The sequence below is a fragment of the Primulina tabacum genome, chromosome 10 (assembly GCF_025594145.1).
Source record: "Primulina tabacum isolate GXHZ01 chromosome 10, ASM2559414v2, whole genome shotgun sequence".
Lineage (NCBI taxonomy): Eukaryota > Viridiplantae > Streptophyta > Magnoliopsida > Lamiales > Gesneriaceae > Primulina > Primulina tabacum.
The window spans coordinates 10,937,963-10,953,428 of NC_134559.1; the positions used below are offsets into that span (position 1 = coordinate 10,937,963).

A 15,466-nucleotide genomic window follows, 5' to 3' on the forward strand; every position below is an offset into this window, starting at 1 on the left:
GAGCTTCGTATGGGGCCATTCCGATGCTGCTGTGATAGCTGTTGTTGTAAGCAAACTCAATTAAAGGTAGATGAGTGCTCCAATTGCTACTGAATTCAAGAGTGCATGCTCGCAGCATATCTTCCAAAGTTTGGATGGTTCTCTCCGTTTGTCCATCGGTTTGAGGATGATAGGCCGTACTTAGGGTTACTTTCGTTCCCATGGCCTCTTGAAAGCTCTTCCAAAAGCGCGAGACGAACCTTGGGTCTCTGTCAGACAGGATGCTCACTGGTACTCCATGAAGTCTTACAATATTGTCCATGTACAGTGTAGCTAATTTGCCCAGATTGTAGTTCATACGGACAGGTAGGAAGTGTGCAGATTTTGTAAGTCTATCCACAATTACCCATATTCCGTCCTGACCTTGCCTTGAATTTGGTAATCCTACCACAAAGTCCATGGAGATATGGTCCCACTTCCACTCAGGTATCTCCAACGGCTGCAATAATCCTCCGGGTCGCTGGTGCTCTGCTTTGACCTGTTGACAAACCTGACACTTAGAGACGAATACTGCCACATCTCTTTTCATTCCGTTCCACCAAAAATTCCTCTTAAGGTCTCTGTACATTTTTGTACTGCCTGGATGGACTGAAAACTTGGACTTGTGTGCTTCTGATAATATTTCTTGACGGAGGTTATCGCTGTTTGGTACCCACAGTCGTCCTTTCATCCAAACGACTCCATTGTCATCAATTTGTAGATCTTGAGACTTCCCGTTTTCGACTTATTCCTTAAGTTTCTTTAGTTCATGGTCTCGATCCTGGTTTATCTTGACGGTCTCTTGCAGACATGGCCGAGCGGAGAGTGAAGCCAGAGTGATCTTGTTTCCACTTTTCCGACTCAGAGCATCGGCCACTTTGTTCGCTTTACCTGGGTGGTAACTTATAGTCAAGTCGTAATCTTTCAATAGTTCGATCCACCGTCTTTGCCTCATGTTAAGTTCCTTTTGGGTGAACATGTATTTCAGGCTCTGGTGATCTGTGAAATTCTCGCACTTGGCACCATAGAGATAGTGCCTCCAAATTTTTAAGGCAAAGACAACTGCTGCTAGCTCCAGATCATGCGTAGGATAGTTCTGCTCGTGCGGTTTCAACTGCCTTGATGCGTAGGCGATCACTCTGCCCTCTTGCATGAGTACGCATCCCAGACCTTCCTTAGAAGCGTCACTGTAGATGGTGAATTTCTTGTCTTCAGTAGGTAAGGCTAGTACTGGCGTGGATGCGAGCTTTTCTTTTAATGTCTGAAAACTCTTCTCGCAATCTTCGTCCCAGATGAACTTGGAATTCTTCTGAGTGAGTCTAGTCAGTGATATGGCGATTGAAGAGAACCCTTCAACGAACTTTCTGTAATAACCTGCTAGTCCAAGGAAGCTTCTGATGTCTATGGCGTTCTTAGGTTTTGGCCACTCTGTAATTGCTTCCACTTTCTTGGGATCCACTGATACTCCTGCTTCAGAGATTATGTGTCCCAAAAAGGATACACTCTTAAGCCAGAACTCACATTTCTTAAACTTAGCATATAGCTCTTTCTCTCTCAGTGTCTGTAGTGCAAGGCGGAGGTGCTCTTCATGTTCTTCCTCGTTGGGCGAATAAATGAGGATGTCATCAATAAATACCACTACGAACCGGTCCAGAAATGGTTTGAACACTCTGTTCATTAGGTCCATAAAGGCTGCAGGCGCATTGGTCAACCCAAAAGGCATCACTGTGAACTCATAATGCCCATATCTTGTCCGAAAAGCTGTTTTGGAGATATCTTCAGCCCTGACCTTCAGTTGGTGGTATCCAGTCCTCAGATCCAATTTAGAAAAGACTGCGGCTCCCTTGAGCTGGTCAAATAGATCGTCTATTCTCGGAAGAGGGTACTTGTTCTTGATAGTGATCTTGTTCAGTTCCCTATAGTCGATGCACAATCTCATACTCCCATCTTTCTTCTTCACAAAGAGTACTGGCGCTCCCCATGGGGACACACTAGGTCGAATTTGCTTTTTGTCCAGCAATTCTTGGAGTTGCTCTTTTAGCTCCTTGAGTTCAGCTGGCGCCATCCTGTAAGGTGCTTTAGAGATTGGTGCTGCACCAGGAACCAGATTAATTTCGAACTCAACTTCGCGGTCCGGAACTGTCCCTGGGAGTTCTTCTGGGAAAACATCCGGGAACTCACATACTATTGGGATGTCTTCTATCCTCATTTCGACTTCTCCTTGCACTTCGTTGACCATTGCTAGGTAGATATCGTCTCCGGATTTCATGGCCTTCCATGCCTGGGAAGAGGAAAGGAGTGATTTTCGTTCCTTGGATTTACCATGATACACGATCTCTGCCTGATTTGGGGTTCGGAGCTTAACTCTTTTCCCTTTACAGTCCACTATGGCATTATTACTGGCTAACCAATCCATCCCTAGAATGATGTCGAAATCGACCATATCCAATTGTATTAAGTCGGCACTGAAAGTCTGATTAGCGATACCGATCTACAATCCTTGTGAATTTCATGAGTTTCTATGGTCTTACTCGTAGGTGTGGCTATCCGAAAAGGTTCAGTTAGAGATTCGGGCTTAAGTCCTACTTTCTTAGCAAACCTCTTAGACACAAAAGAGTGCGTAGCACCACAGTCAAACAATGCATAGGCAGGTACTTTTTGAAGTAAGATGGTACCTGATACGACTTCATTGGCGTCGTCCGCCTCTTCCTGATTCATAGCGAATACCCTGGCATTAGGCTTATTCTCATTTGGTTTGTTGGGGTTAGCTCCCACCTTCGACCCAGTTCCTTTGTTGGGCCCGGCTGCTTGATTGGCGGCAGTAGGACATTCTGCGATTCGGTGCCCTGATTTCCCACATCCGAAGCACACACCACTAGCTCTTCGACACTTCCCTGTGTGTCTGAAATTGCATGTTGGGCACGGCTTGAGTCCTTGGTGGTTTGCCGTGGAGGGTTGCCCTGGAGAAGGTCCGCCTGATTGACTGGGCTTCCTGAAATTTTTTCCACCCTGTGAAGACTGACCAGTAAGAGGGCGCTTGTTCTTATATTTCCCCTCTCTTCGGCGAATGTCGGTTTCAGCTCGAATAGCTGCGCCCATAAGATCTGCAAAATTGGTGGGCTGATAAACTGCTAAGGCTGACTGGATTCGACTGTTCAATCCTCTCTTAAATCGGTGCAGCTTCAAAACTTCGTCCGCCATGATTGCCGGAGCATACGACCCAAGGGCATTAAACTGAGATGTGTATTCCACTACGGACATATTTGGAGCTTGAGTGAGATTTTCAAATTCACTCAACTTCTGCAATCTGACTTCCGCTGGGTAGTACTGTTTCAGAAATGTCTCTCGGAAGTTCTGCCATGTGACTGGCCCGGTAGCGATCATGGCTGGTGAGACTGCTTCCCACCACTTAGCTGCTCTATCCTCTAAGAAAGGCACAACCACATCTACTTTGAGTGCCTCGGGGACTTCCAATAGTCGCAGTTGAGTCTCGACGCTCTTTAGCCAACTCTGGCCAATTTCAGGATCGGCATCCCCTCTGAAAGTCGGACACCTGTTCTTACGAAAGGATTCGTAATGGAATTTTATTCCATTCGGTGGTGGTGGTGGAGGTGGTTGATTGGCGTTCGGATTTCCCAATCCTTGCAGTGTTGTCGCCACTATGGTGGCTATGGCCATAAGATCGGCTCGGCTTAGATTGATGGCAGGCGGGGGTCCATTCTCCTGTCGATCCTCCTACCTGTTTTCCTGTCTATTTTCTTGCCTATTTTCGCGATCGGTATTAGCGTAACGCGGGTTGCGGTTCTGTCTTGGGGGTCTGCCGGCCATTTCCTACAATTACAAGATCTAAAAATTTGTACTGGTAGGATTCATGCAATAAATTGTGTAGAAGTAAATTGAAATCAATGGAATAAATAAAATATTTTATTGATTTCTCAAACAGGAAAAATAAGTGAACATGACCAATCTAGATAAAATAATGTACTGAACAAAAGAAAATGTAGCAACAACGGAAAGAAACTACTAAAAAAAATGGTCCACTAAAAGTTCTAATCTGCTATCTTGCCATTTCCCATTGCCACATCAGGTGGGGCTTCTTCCTCCTCGGGGTCATCAGGCATCTCTGGGTCTAAGAAATCTGCCAGCTGCATCTGAAGACTATGATTTTCCGATTCCAACTCAGCAATCTGTTCCCTGTGGGTCAGAATCTTTCCTATCGCGTCATTCAATTTATTTCTTGCATGTATACCATTTGCCTTATTTTTCTCGAGGAGCTCTTTTTTCTTCATTTTACCTTTGTCCACTTCCTTGGATAGCCTTTGACTACTCTCAGACAACTTCATCATCATGCCCCATGACTCATCAATCCTCTTCTTGTCCTTTAGTCGTGCTTCAGTTAATTCCACGGTGCGCCTATCCATTTCTTCCCTAGCCCGCTTGGCTTGACCCATTGCTATGGTTAACGAGTCTCGAAGCTCGGAATTTTGCTCCTTAGTGAGCTCGAACATTTGGAAGACTTCGTCAATCCTTTTCTCGGCTGCCTCTAGTTTGGTAGTCAGATTTTCCACTTGCTGTCTCCTCTCGAGATTACTAGCTCTCAGCCTCTTGATAGTCGCATCCTGGTTCATGAGGGCCAATTCTTTTAAACGTATAGCAGCCTGAGCGTGCGTGCGAGGTCGGTGATTATCCAGCTGGGTTGTCTCCCTAAGAGTAATCGGGGTCACTTTCTTACGAGCGGTGACACGGAATCGAGCCATTTTCTGAAACAATAAAGAAAGGAAATGCTCAGAATATCAAAAATAGGATAAAATAAATATCAAGAACTAATAGAGCAGGGTATCGAAATATATATGCATTTTTCGAAATATTTCCGAAAATAGGAGGTTAAAGCTGGCGGGTTGACTCGATGATTCGGCCGAGTTGATTCGCCGGGTTGAGTCGCCGGAGTACGGTCGGTGCAGAGGCGTATGTCGGCGACGGGGTAAGGGTTACGGAACTGGTGACGGCATGGCCAGAATCGGTCGGAAAACTGCCTAATTTGGCCGGAACTCGCTCAAAATCGGTCAACTCCCTTGAAATTGGGCGTTTTTGATTTCTTGATCCGATCCCAAAATTTATTGTTGGGAAAATTTACCCATGGATCGTAGGTTTTTTGGGTAAAATTAATTGAAAATCGGAGTAAGATTGATAGGGTAATTGGACAAAATAATTTTCGGGTTAGGGTTCATACGCCAAATTCGTAGATCTGAAATTCCCGTTTCATCCGAACGCGAAATATGAAATTATTTGAGGGCTTTTGTTCGTCTCATCGAGACGGTTCTAGGTCTGGTCTCCGATCAAAGAAACACTATCGGAAGCGGCCGGAATCGGCGAAAAACGCGGCGGCGCTCGTAGGGGCTGTTTGGCCGAATTTTTTATTTTTATTTTTTTATGTTTGAATTTTTTTTTGAAACTCGATTTTTCCCACTCGGATTATGAACCTGGCGGCTCTGATACCACTAAAATGTCACGCCCCGAGACCGGGGTTGGTCGACACCGGCGTTGTTCATCAATCACACAATCGAAAAACAACCAGCCTCGTAGCACAGTATAAACCGAAACCAGTTTATTTCATAAATTCGCAAAAAAAAACAGCCATTGTCTTTACAACTGACAAATGAAATGACTAAAACGACAGAGTTTATAATGCGGAAACGAAAAAAATAACTTGAACTAAATTCCTTTAGTGTTCACCATCCCCAAAACTGTTCGGACTCCTCATCCTCGAGTTCTTCTTCGGGCTTATCTGGGAAGGTTGTAAGGGGGGTGAGTATTTGGGGAATACTCAGCAAGTGGGGGAATATCGAGCACAATAAAACAACATGCATAAATTTCAAAAGAAAACACATACTGGCATAATAATGTTCACATGCATAACCTTTACCAAGCAATGCGATTTATCTACCTTCTATGGTTTACTGACGTCAGTCCCTAATTTTTACTCCTCTAAGGGGGCGAGGCCGTATAGCGGTTATGTCCCCCACCGCGTAAGGGTACGTCATAGTTGGGATTCCCACCCATGTACGGTTGACTCCTCACAGTGCTAAAAACGTATGACAATGCAAGAACGAGGTAGAAGAAAGATTGTACTCGATTCTCAAATTTTCTTTCAAAATTTCGAAAAATCCCATATGCATAACCTAAATTTTAAACATTAAAAATAGCCCACTTACCTTAAACTTCTTGAAGAAAAACGTGAAAACCACGGTGGCTGGACTGCGGCAGCGCTTCGCTGTGCTCGAAAATTCCTAAGGAGACTAGGCACTATTTTCGAAATTTGATTGTGTTGTGTAAGGTGTGATTTTCGAATACAGGCCCCTCCTATTTATAGGGGTTGGCTGCTATCGGGATCGAGTGATATCGCGTTGAAATCTGACTTAAATCTTTTATCTCGAATCGTGATATATCTATCTGTCATTTGTTCGAAATTTAAATCTTTTATCCCATGCAAATCTCGAAATCTGCATATATATACACTGATAAATTTCGAATTCTAGAGATTTTATTATCATTTGTCTGATTTATATCCCGATATATCCATATCAACTCAAATCTTAGACATTTATCTGCGAAATTTCAAATAATATACACGATATTATTATTATTCAATCTTGTTAAAATCTTACAAATCTCACATCTTCAAATGAAATAAATCCTGGTATCCAAAATATACTATCGTGATAAAAACTTAAATGATAAAGCTTAAAATTCTTGGATTTTACACAAACATCGTATTACTGAAAAAGACTCCTCTTTTATTGATCTGTGTTCGTTGAATCTTGATGGGTCTTGTAAGAATGATGAGTTTTCTTTATATCTAAACGATGATGAAAAGAACATTGACGTGCTGCCTTCGAAGTGGGATTTTATTTGCTTTGTGAGTGAGAGTGGCTTCTATGTTTGTAACCCTAGTACTCAGGTGACAATGAAATTACCTGAGGCCAGTTGTTGTACCTCTTGTGAGGTGAATGCAGGGATGGGATATGTGAAGGAGAGGAATGAGTATGTCTTAGTGCATTTGTTCGACAAGAGTTTGGATATAGATGTAGACTATGATATTGGCTGTGAGGTTCTGAGATTGAGAGATGGAACAGATTGGGAGTGGCAGGTAGTGGAGGCAAACTGCCCTTTTGTTGTTCGGGGTTGGGGAGTGTTGGTGAAAAATGTGTTTTATTGGATTATTCGGGATGAGGCTATTGTCTCATTTGATGTAGAAAAGGAGAGTTTGGAAATGTTTCTCCTCCCGAGAGGCATTTTGACCCTCAGGGGGCATGGTCGCTATTTGAATTGGGAGGGAGATTGTGCTTAATGGAAAATGCAGCCTGTCCACTAATGGTGGATATTTGGGTTTTAAATGATTTACACAATCATATTTGGGTTCGAGAGTATAGTATTTATATGAATGGGTATGGTAGCGATTTTTTCAAGTCTATTATTCCATTGGACTATCGGGATAGGGAAATCTTGATGGATGCAAAGCAAGAGAGTCTCGATTGCTATGATGTGGAAAAAAATGAGCATCAAAAGGATGGAAAATCTTATTTCAGGGGAATGGACATGGAAAGCTTCTTTCAGTTGTGAAATAGATAACTTTGTGATGTTGATACCTTTTCTGTGGAACTTCATTGATTGCCTATGGATTATTGTTATTCTATGTTTTTAACTGCATGGTCTGGTTGGCTCTAAAGTTTTTGTTCCGAGAAATTTACAAGTTCTCGTCTTGCCAAACGGACAATGTGCTGAGTTTTCATGCAATTCCTTGGATTGGCTTTCCTTAGACTGTTGTTTTTGTGGTCTATGGATAGCATATAGCTGTTGCTTGAAGTGTGAAATGATACTGAAATTGATTTGTATTTACATTGAATAGGCAAAATTCTATTATAATTAATATTTCACTTGCATTTCTCGTCGGTGCTGTTTTTTAAGCTCTTGAGCTTCATTCATTGTCAGTAAAATTACTTTCTACCTTGTAGAATTCCCACTAATCTCTACCAAATATTCTTTTTAGTTTTATGATCGTGACTCGGTTTTGAATCATAGGGATCAGTTAACCAAACTGCTTACTGTTGTTGTCCGATTTGAGGCATCCTATATTTTCGTATGTTAAATGTGTGAATTTCACTATCGTTTTACCATGTAATATCAGATTGTCTTTCATCAACCATATACAATTATAGGTGTATCCTCTGGAGAGATCCAGCTACTAGACACAAATCTCATTTTTCCGTTAATATTAAATGTCGACGTAGAACTTGCTTAACTTCGTCCTCACATTCTTTTTGGACGAGCTTTGGTCATGCCATATTATTAATATGGAGAGAAAAACCGAAACAACGTTATATATAACAAGTTCAAATACATGACAAATATTCACAATTGATCTTTTTTAGAGGTGCTGGAATTTGTTCACTCTCACTAATGCCAATGCATGATATCACATTTGGTTTGTGGAATATTAAGATTGGTGAAGTAGACGAACATGGAAAACCTCAAAGTGCTATATCTCTAATTCTAACACAAATATATTTTCTTGTTTACTCGCTATCATTTATGTTTTCACTTGTTAAATCTAGCAAAAACCATTAAAAAATCACATTTGGGGAGTTTTCAAAATTGATTCTTTAGCAACCATGATTAATAATTTATAATTTTTGTAAAAGGAGAACATGTGAGGAAAATTGTTATCAAAATCTGTTGTGTTGATTAATACATGCAGCCCTCGTGAAGTACGAAAATTCGCTTGACATCCAACGAGTAGACATAGACCTTGCCACTGCCAGTAACCGTCTATGACGGTTACGGGATGGGTTGCGGAAGCGGCCTGTGTCCGGGCTCGGTTAACCGTCGGCTCTTGTTCAATCCGATTTTAATTTTTTTAAATTTAAAAATTTAAAACTGACATGTAAAAGAGAAGTGCACACACTCCTAATTATTATGTTCAAATATTAGAAACAATTATATATATATATATTATATAACAAAACTTACAAAAAAGTCCAATATAACATTTTGATGTCCCGAGTCTTTTAGTTGATTTTCCTTGATTATCGCAAAACATATTTTTAGTGCATGTATTTTTTAAAATTTTCTTTTACATTCTTCCTCAATTTAAATTCCTAAATCTCAGCTACCGATGTGGCGATGTGTATTTAAACATTCATCGATTAATTTTTTTTTAAAATATTAATAACCTAGTGGGTTTACCCGCCATGTCGACGAGTTTTAGATCGGAAAACTATAACCGGCCAGCATATGGACGGTTACGGCCACGATAATGGGTTAATCTTGTTGACCCAGTTAACTTACCCGTTGACCACAGGCCGGGTACAGTCCGGGTCAAACCCGAACCGTGGCCATGTCTAAGTAGACATAAATAGATTTCTTACAATCTTTTTTTTTAAAAAAATTCTTACAAGTACATTATTTATATACTCGATGAGTGTCTTTTTGTGAGCCTGTCGCACATTACCTGGTTAGCATTGTTCGCAGGTTATTGTGTTAACTTGAATTTACCCATAACACAAAAGAGTAACAACTGCAGATTCTCACGTCATAAAAAAAAATAGTATGAATATAATTAAAAGATTCATTGGATAGTGAAGGGAAATAATAGTTCTTAATTTAATTGATAATTTCATGATCTAAATTATTTTTCTAATATTATCTTTTCCTTGTTGATTTGATTGAATATAATATTTAATATGATTTTGTCTTTCTAAGATAATGAGATAATTATGCTCATTCTAGATATGACATTTATGATAATGATTTAGTATGATATGATATCAATAAGATTACTTTCTTTATGAAATAGGTTTTCTTGTGAAAGAAAGTCTACATCTATAAAGAAGAGATCAAGGATATTTGTGAAGGTGCTCGTCCCGTCGATAATACATACGCACATGTATTGGAGTTTTCAAAGAAAGAAATTCACGAAGCCGTTGCTGATCGGAATAGTGGTGATCGCCGTGTTGCCAAAACTTTTATGATATCAGAAAAATGAAAACAAATTTTCAAGGCAGATGTATCATGGCTCTGATACTAAATGTCAGAATTTTTCTCAAAAAATCATGTTTTTACGTATATATAAACATGATAAATAATATACGGAAGCAAATCGAGTGTTACTCATATTCACATCTTACTTGATACATTTATGTAATTTTTTTGTAAGAACAAATTAATGAAACTATGATGTGATATTTTATCATATTTGTTGTGCACACATTCATTGATTCGAGAAATATCAATAAAGTTGGACCTCGAATAAACATAAGGTTTATTCATTAAGTTATACAGATTTGAGATACACCATGTCTAAGTAGACATAAATAGATTTCTTACAATCTTTTTTTTTAAAAAATTCTTACAAGTACATTATTTATATACTCGATGAGTGTCTTTTTGTGAGCCTGTCGCACATTATTTGTCAAATACAATTTACCTGGTTAGCATTGTTCGCAGGTTATTGTGTTAACTTGAATTTACCCACAACACAAAAGAGTAACAACTGCAGATTCTCATGTCATAAAAAAAAATAGTATGAATATAATTAAGAGATTCATTGGATAGTGAAGGGAAATAATAGTTCTTAACTTAATTGATAATTTCATAATCTAAATTATTTTCTAATATTATCTTTTCCTTGTTGATTTGATTGAATATAATATTTAATATGATTTTGTCTTTCTAAGATAATGAGATAATTATGCTCATTCTAGATATGACATTTATGATAATGATTTAGTATGATAAGGTATCAATAAGATTACTTTCCTTATGAAATAGGTTTTCTTATGAAGGGAAAGTCTACATCTATAAAGAAGAGATCAAGGATATTTGTGAAGGTGCTCGTCCCGTCGATAATACATACGCACATGTATTGGAGTTTTCAAAGAAAGAACTTCACGAAGCCGTTGCTGATCGGAAGAGTGGTGATCGCCGTGTTGCCCTGAATGTTGCAAACATCTACAGACAACATCCGTAACGATATTGGATGAAGATCGTATTTAGTTGATTGAGTTTTTCGGGATCACGTTTTGCTTTCTTAATTACGTTTTAGTATTGTTGGTTGTTTTAGAAAGCTTTTATTTTCTCAACGTGTTGAGAAAATTGATTTTAGTCTTAATCACTAGTGATTGGTTTTTGTGTAAACGATTTGGTTTTCTAGTGATTAATTTTTGCCCTAAGGCACCGCACAAATATTTATACTTGTGAAAAATTAATCTTGCCCATCTATTTATTTAAAAGTTAATTTGTGTTGCAAATTTTAATATTCTGATGCATGTTGTCTCAAATGTTGTAATATTTGGACACAACACTTAATTCTGATAAAACGCAAATTTACATCTTATACTAATATTGTTATATACACTTGCATATGTCGAACAACTATTCCTTACAAGTGGTATCAGAGCCTTCTCTTGATATACTAAATGCTGCTTCTGGTTTTTGTTTTGTTTGACAGAAATTATTTAAATGGACACATCCCTTGCAAATGCGGCACTTCATCCACCAGTCTTAGATGGAACCAATTACAGTCTATGGAAGGTCAAAATCCGGTTTCATATAAAATCCATAGATGAGAGAGCATGACAACGAGTTCTAAGCGGTTGGACTCCACCAAGGAGACTGGACGAAGAGGTGATAGTCTAATAACATCGGAAAGTGACTGGACTACTGATGAAGTGCATATTTCTAGTTACAACTCAAAGGCATTGAATGCGATTTTCTCCTCAGTTGATATGAATATGTTCGGCCTAATTACTAATTGTGTTTCGGCTAAGGATGCATGGGATATCCTCCAAAGACACTGTGAAGGTTCTGAGAGTGTGCGATGAACTAGAATAAGGATGCTTACTTCCAAATTCGAGATGATGATGATGGAAGAATCTGAAAACATACTGGATTATGATCGTCGTCTACGGGAAATTGCTAATGAAGCGTTCAGTCCTGGAGACCCCATCTCTAATGAACTGATTAGTTAGCAAAGTTCTTCGTTCTTTTCCCGAAAGGTTCCACGTGAAAATCTATGCAATAGACGAGGCTAAGGACACTTCTCAGATGGCTTTGGAAGATCTAATAAGTTCATTTCGCACCTTTTAGATGAATATGGACATGCAGAAGAAGGATAAAGGGAAAACAATTGCATTCCAAGTCTCAAATGACTCCTATAATGATCTCCTTCAAATATACCAAGAAGTTAATGAATCAGATTTGTGTGAGGACTCAATCGTCTATATCACAAAGAAATTTGGGGATTACTTGAAGAGAATTAAAGATAAGAAGAAGGATGCATAACCTTCGAAATTTCCAAGCCTTCCAGCACCTGAAAGGCCACAAAAGTTTCCTGCCAAGCAATAATTTCAACCAAGGAACGAAGGCAAGGGATAATTTAATTCAAAGAAATATGATTCGGTGCAGTGTAGAGAATGCAATGGCTTTGGTCACTATGCCAATGAATGTGTTAACAGATTACGCAAGAACAAAGGCTACAATGCGTCTCTAAGCGATGAAGAATCTGATGATGAGGAGAAATCCAATGATGAATGATAATCACACCTCCTTGACTGCATTATTGACAGAAAATCGTTGGCTGCAGGTGAATCCTTTAGGTGTTGCCACTCCTGGCCGCAAGATCTGCAAAAAATCAGTATGTTTAAAATTTACAGCTTCTGGAAATTCGAGTGTAGATGATGAATTGGAAGCTGATGATGAAGAGATGACTCTTGAGAGTGTTCAAAAGCTTTATGAAGAGTTGTTTGAGGATTGGACCAAAAGTAACAAGCTTAACTCAACTCTTATGAAGGAAAACATCGATCTAAAAGGCGTGGTTGCCAAACTTGAAGTAATTCTGAGCAAAAAGGACTTAGAACTGTCCAAAACCAAAGAAGAGCTTCAAAAAGCAACTGAAATCTTATCCAAGTTCAATTCGAGCACATCCAAGCTTGATTACATACTTTTGATGGGAAGAGATGATAAAAAAGGCTTAGGCTTCAAAGATAGTGTGATTGAGATTGGTGAATCATCCAAGTCGACTATCTTTGTGAAAGAAAAAGCTGTTACATCTACACGACCTACATCTCCAATCAAAAGCTCTCCACCAAAAAGACAACCTGCTGCACCCGTTCCTAAGAAAAGAAAACGCAGGTATGTATGTCATTACTGTTTTAAGCCTGGACATATCAGACCCTACTGTTTTAAACTCAGGGATGACCGCATGAATAAAAATCCGAAGCAAATGTTGCCCCGAATGTTGCACAGCACTTCCCGCAACACCTCCAACAATCGACCTACAGTAAGACAGGTTTGGGTACCAAAGGTAAAAACTTACTGTACTGTTGTCTATACTTCATTAAAACTAAAACCGCAGGTCATTGGTACTTTGATAGTGGAAGCTCACGCCATATGACAGGATCACGAGAATATCTCATCGATTATGTTGAACAATAATGTGGTAGAGTAACCTATGGAAGGGGAGCTAAAGGAAAAATTGTTGGAAAATGTACATTGAATGTTGAAGGACTACAAAAGCTCCACAATGTGCTTCATGTTGAAGGATTGAATTCAAATTTAATAAGCATAAGCCAATTGTGTGATGATAATTTGCTTGTCCAGTTTGATAAACATAGTTGTGAAGTTTTTGATGAATCTAACATTTGCATCATGACAGGTACAAGATCTTCGGACAATTGCGACCAAATAGGTGAAGAACTTTCATGTAAACATGCACAAATCACTGAACTTGACCTTTGGCATCAAAAACTCAGTCATGTAAATTTCAAAACGCTGAAGAACCTGAGTAAATATGAGGCAGTGAGAGGTATGCGTAATCTCTCCTCTGGTATACCATATGTGTGCGGAAATTTTCAAAAAGGAAAACAGACTCACGTGTCACACCCAGTGTTGCCAACATCTGGGACAACACGCTGTCTGGAACTGCTTCACATGGACTTTATGGGTCCTATAGAAGTGAAAAGCTTTGGAGGTAAGAATATTATTTTGTGTGTGTTGATGATATCTCACGGTTTTCAAGGGTAAGTTCATTAGAGAGAAATCCGACAGTTTCAATGTGTTTAAACAGTTAATCACAAGAATCACAATCTTCCATAATTTGAAGGTGAGAAGGATCGGGACTGATCATGGTAAGGAATTTGAAAAACTCATCATTTTCATCTTTTTGTGACAAGAAAGGAATTTCACATGAATATTCAGCACCAAAAACTCCACAACAAAATGGCATTGTCGAACGTAAAAACATGACTTTGCAAGAAATGGCAAGGGTGATGCTAGCTTCAAAGAATATTTCAAAGCATTTTTTGGCAGAAGCCCTCAATATAGCATGCCATATTTCAAATAGGGTGTATTTGAGAAGTGGTTCAACCATGACTTCTTATGAAATAATCATGGGAAAGAAGCCTAATCTGAAATATTTTCATGTTTTTGGTTGTGTTTGTTACACATTGTATGACAGGGATCAACTTGCAAAGTTCCATTCAAAGAGTGATAAGTGTTTGTTTTTGGGATATGCCACTAATAGTCGAGCTTATCGCATGTTTAATCTAAGAACTAGGACTATTATGGAATCTATTAATGTTGTTTTTGATTATTTTGCAGATCTCAAAAAGAAAACAGCTGAAGATGATGTGGAAGAGCTTCTAGAAATTCCAAACACATTGGAATCTACAGATGTTTCCCCAGATGTTGCAATATCTAGCACAACACGTGACACTGAAGTCACTGAATCTGAGGTCGAAACGAACAGTGACGATGCCGCAGTAGATGATGGACAAAATATTCCAAGCAAAGTTCAAAAAGACCACCCATCATCTCAAATAATTGGAAATATGCGCGAAGATGTCCAAACTCGAAAGAAGGAGAAAGTAGATTATCGCAAGATGGCTGGACTTATATGCATGAGCTCTGCATACTCACAGGTTAGATATTCATGTTTTATATCCAATTTCAAACCCAAGAATGTTGATGAGGCGTTAAAAGATGAATTTTGGGTTAATGCAATGCATGAGGAGCTTGAGCAATTTGTTCGAAATGATGTGTGACACTTGGTTCCACCTCTTGACCACAGTAATGTTATTGGCACGAAATGGGTTTTCAAAAATAAGACTGATGAGTCAGGAAACATAATTCGAAACAAAGCTAGATTTGTTGCTCAAGGGTACACACATGTTGATGGGATTGATTTTGATGAGACCTTTGCTCCTGTTGCCCGTATTGAGTCAGTCAGACTACTTACTTGCCATTGCTTGCTACATGAAAATCAAATATTTTCAAATGGATGTTAAAAGTGCATTTTTAAATGGAGTTTTGTATGAAGAAGTGTATGTTAGACAACCTAAGGGTTTTGAGGCTCCACGTCATTTGGGTCATGTTTACAAATTGAAGAAGACAT

The 15,466-nt window shown here is 39.1% G+C and overlaps 1 protein-coding gene and 1 pseudogene across 1 annotated transcript; one reads left to right on the forward strand and one right to left on the reverse strand.

The window, feature by feature from the left end:
- Positions 1 to 763: 763 nt before the first annotated feature.
- Positions 764 to 3,696, reverse strand: LOC142504906 (uncharacterized). Its single transcript, XM_075617747.1, has 4 exons — positions 2,550 to 3,696; positions 2,011 to 2,436; positions 1,207 to 1,485; positions 764 to 1,017 (listed from the first exon to the last, which is right to left on the reverse strand). Exons 1-4 carry the CDS (start codon positions 3,694 to 3,696, stop codon positions 764 to 766), a joined length of 2,106 nt encoding a protein of 701 aa, XP_075473862.1.
- Positions 3,697 to 6,778: 3,082 nt separating this feature from the next.
- Positions 6,779 to 12,357, forward strand: LOC142504908 (uncharacterized; annotated as a pseudogene).
- The last annotated feature ends 3,109 nt before the right edge of the window (positions 12,358 to 15,466 follow it).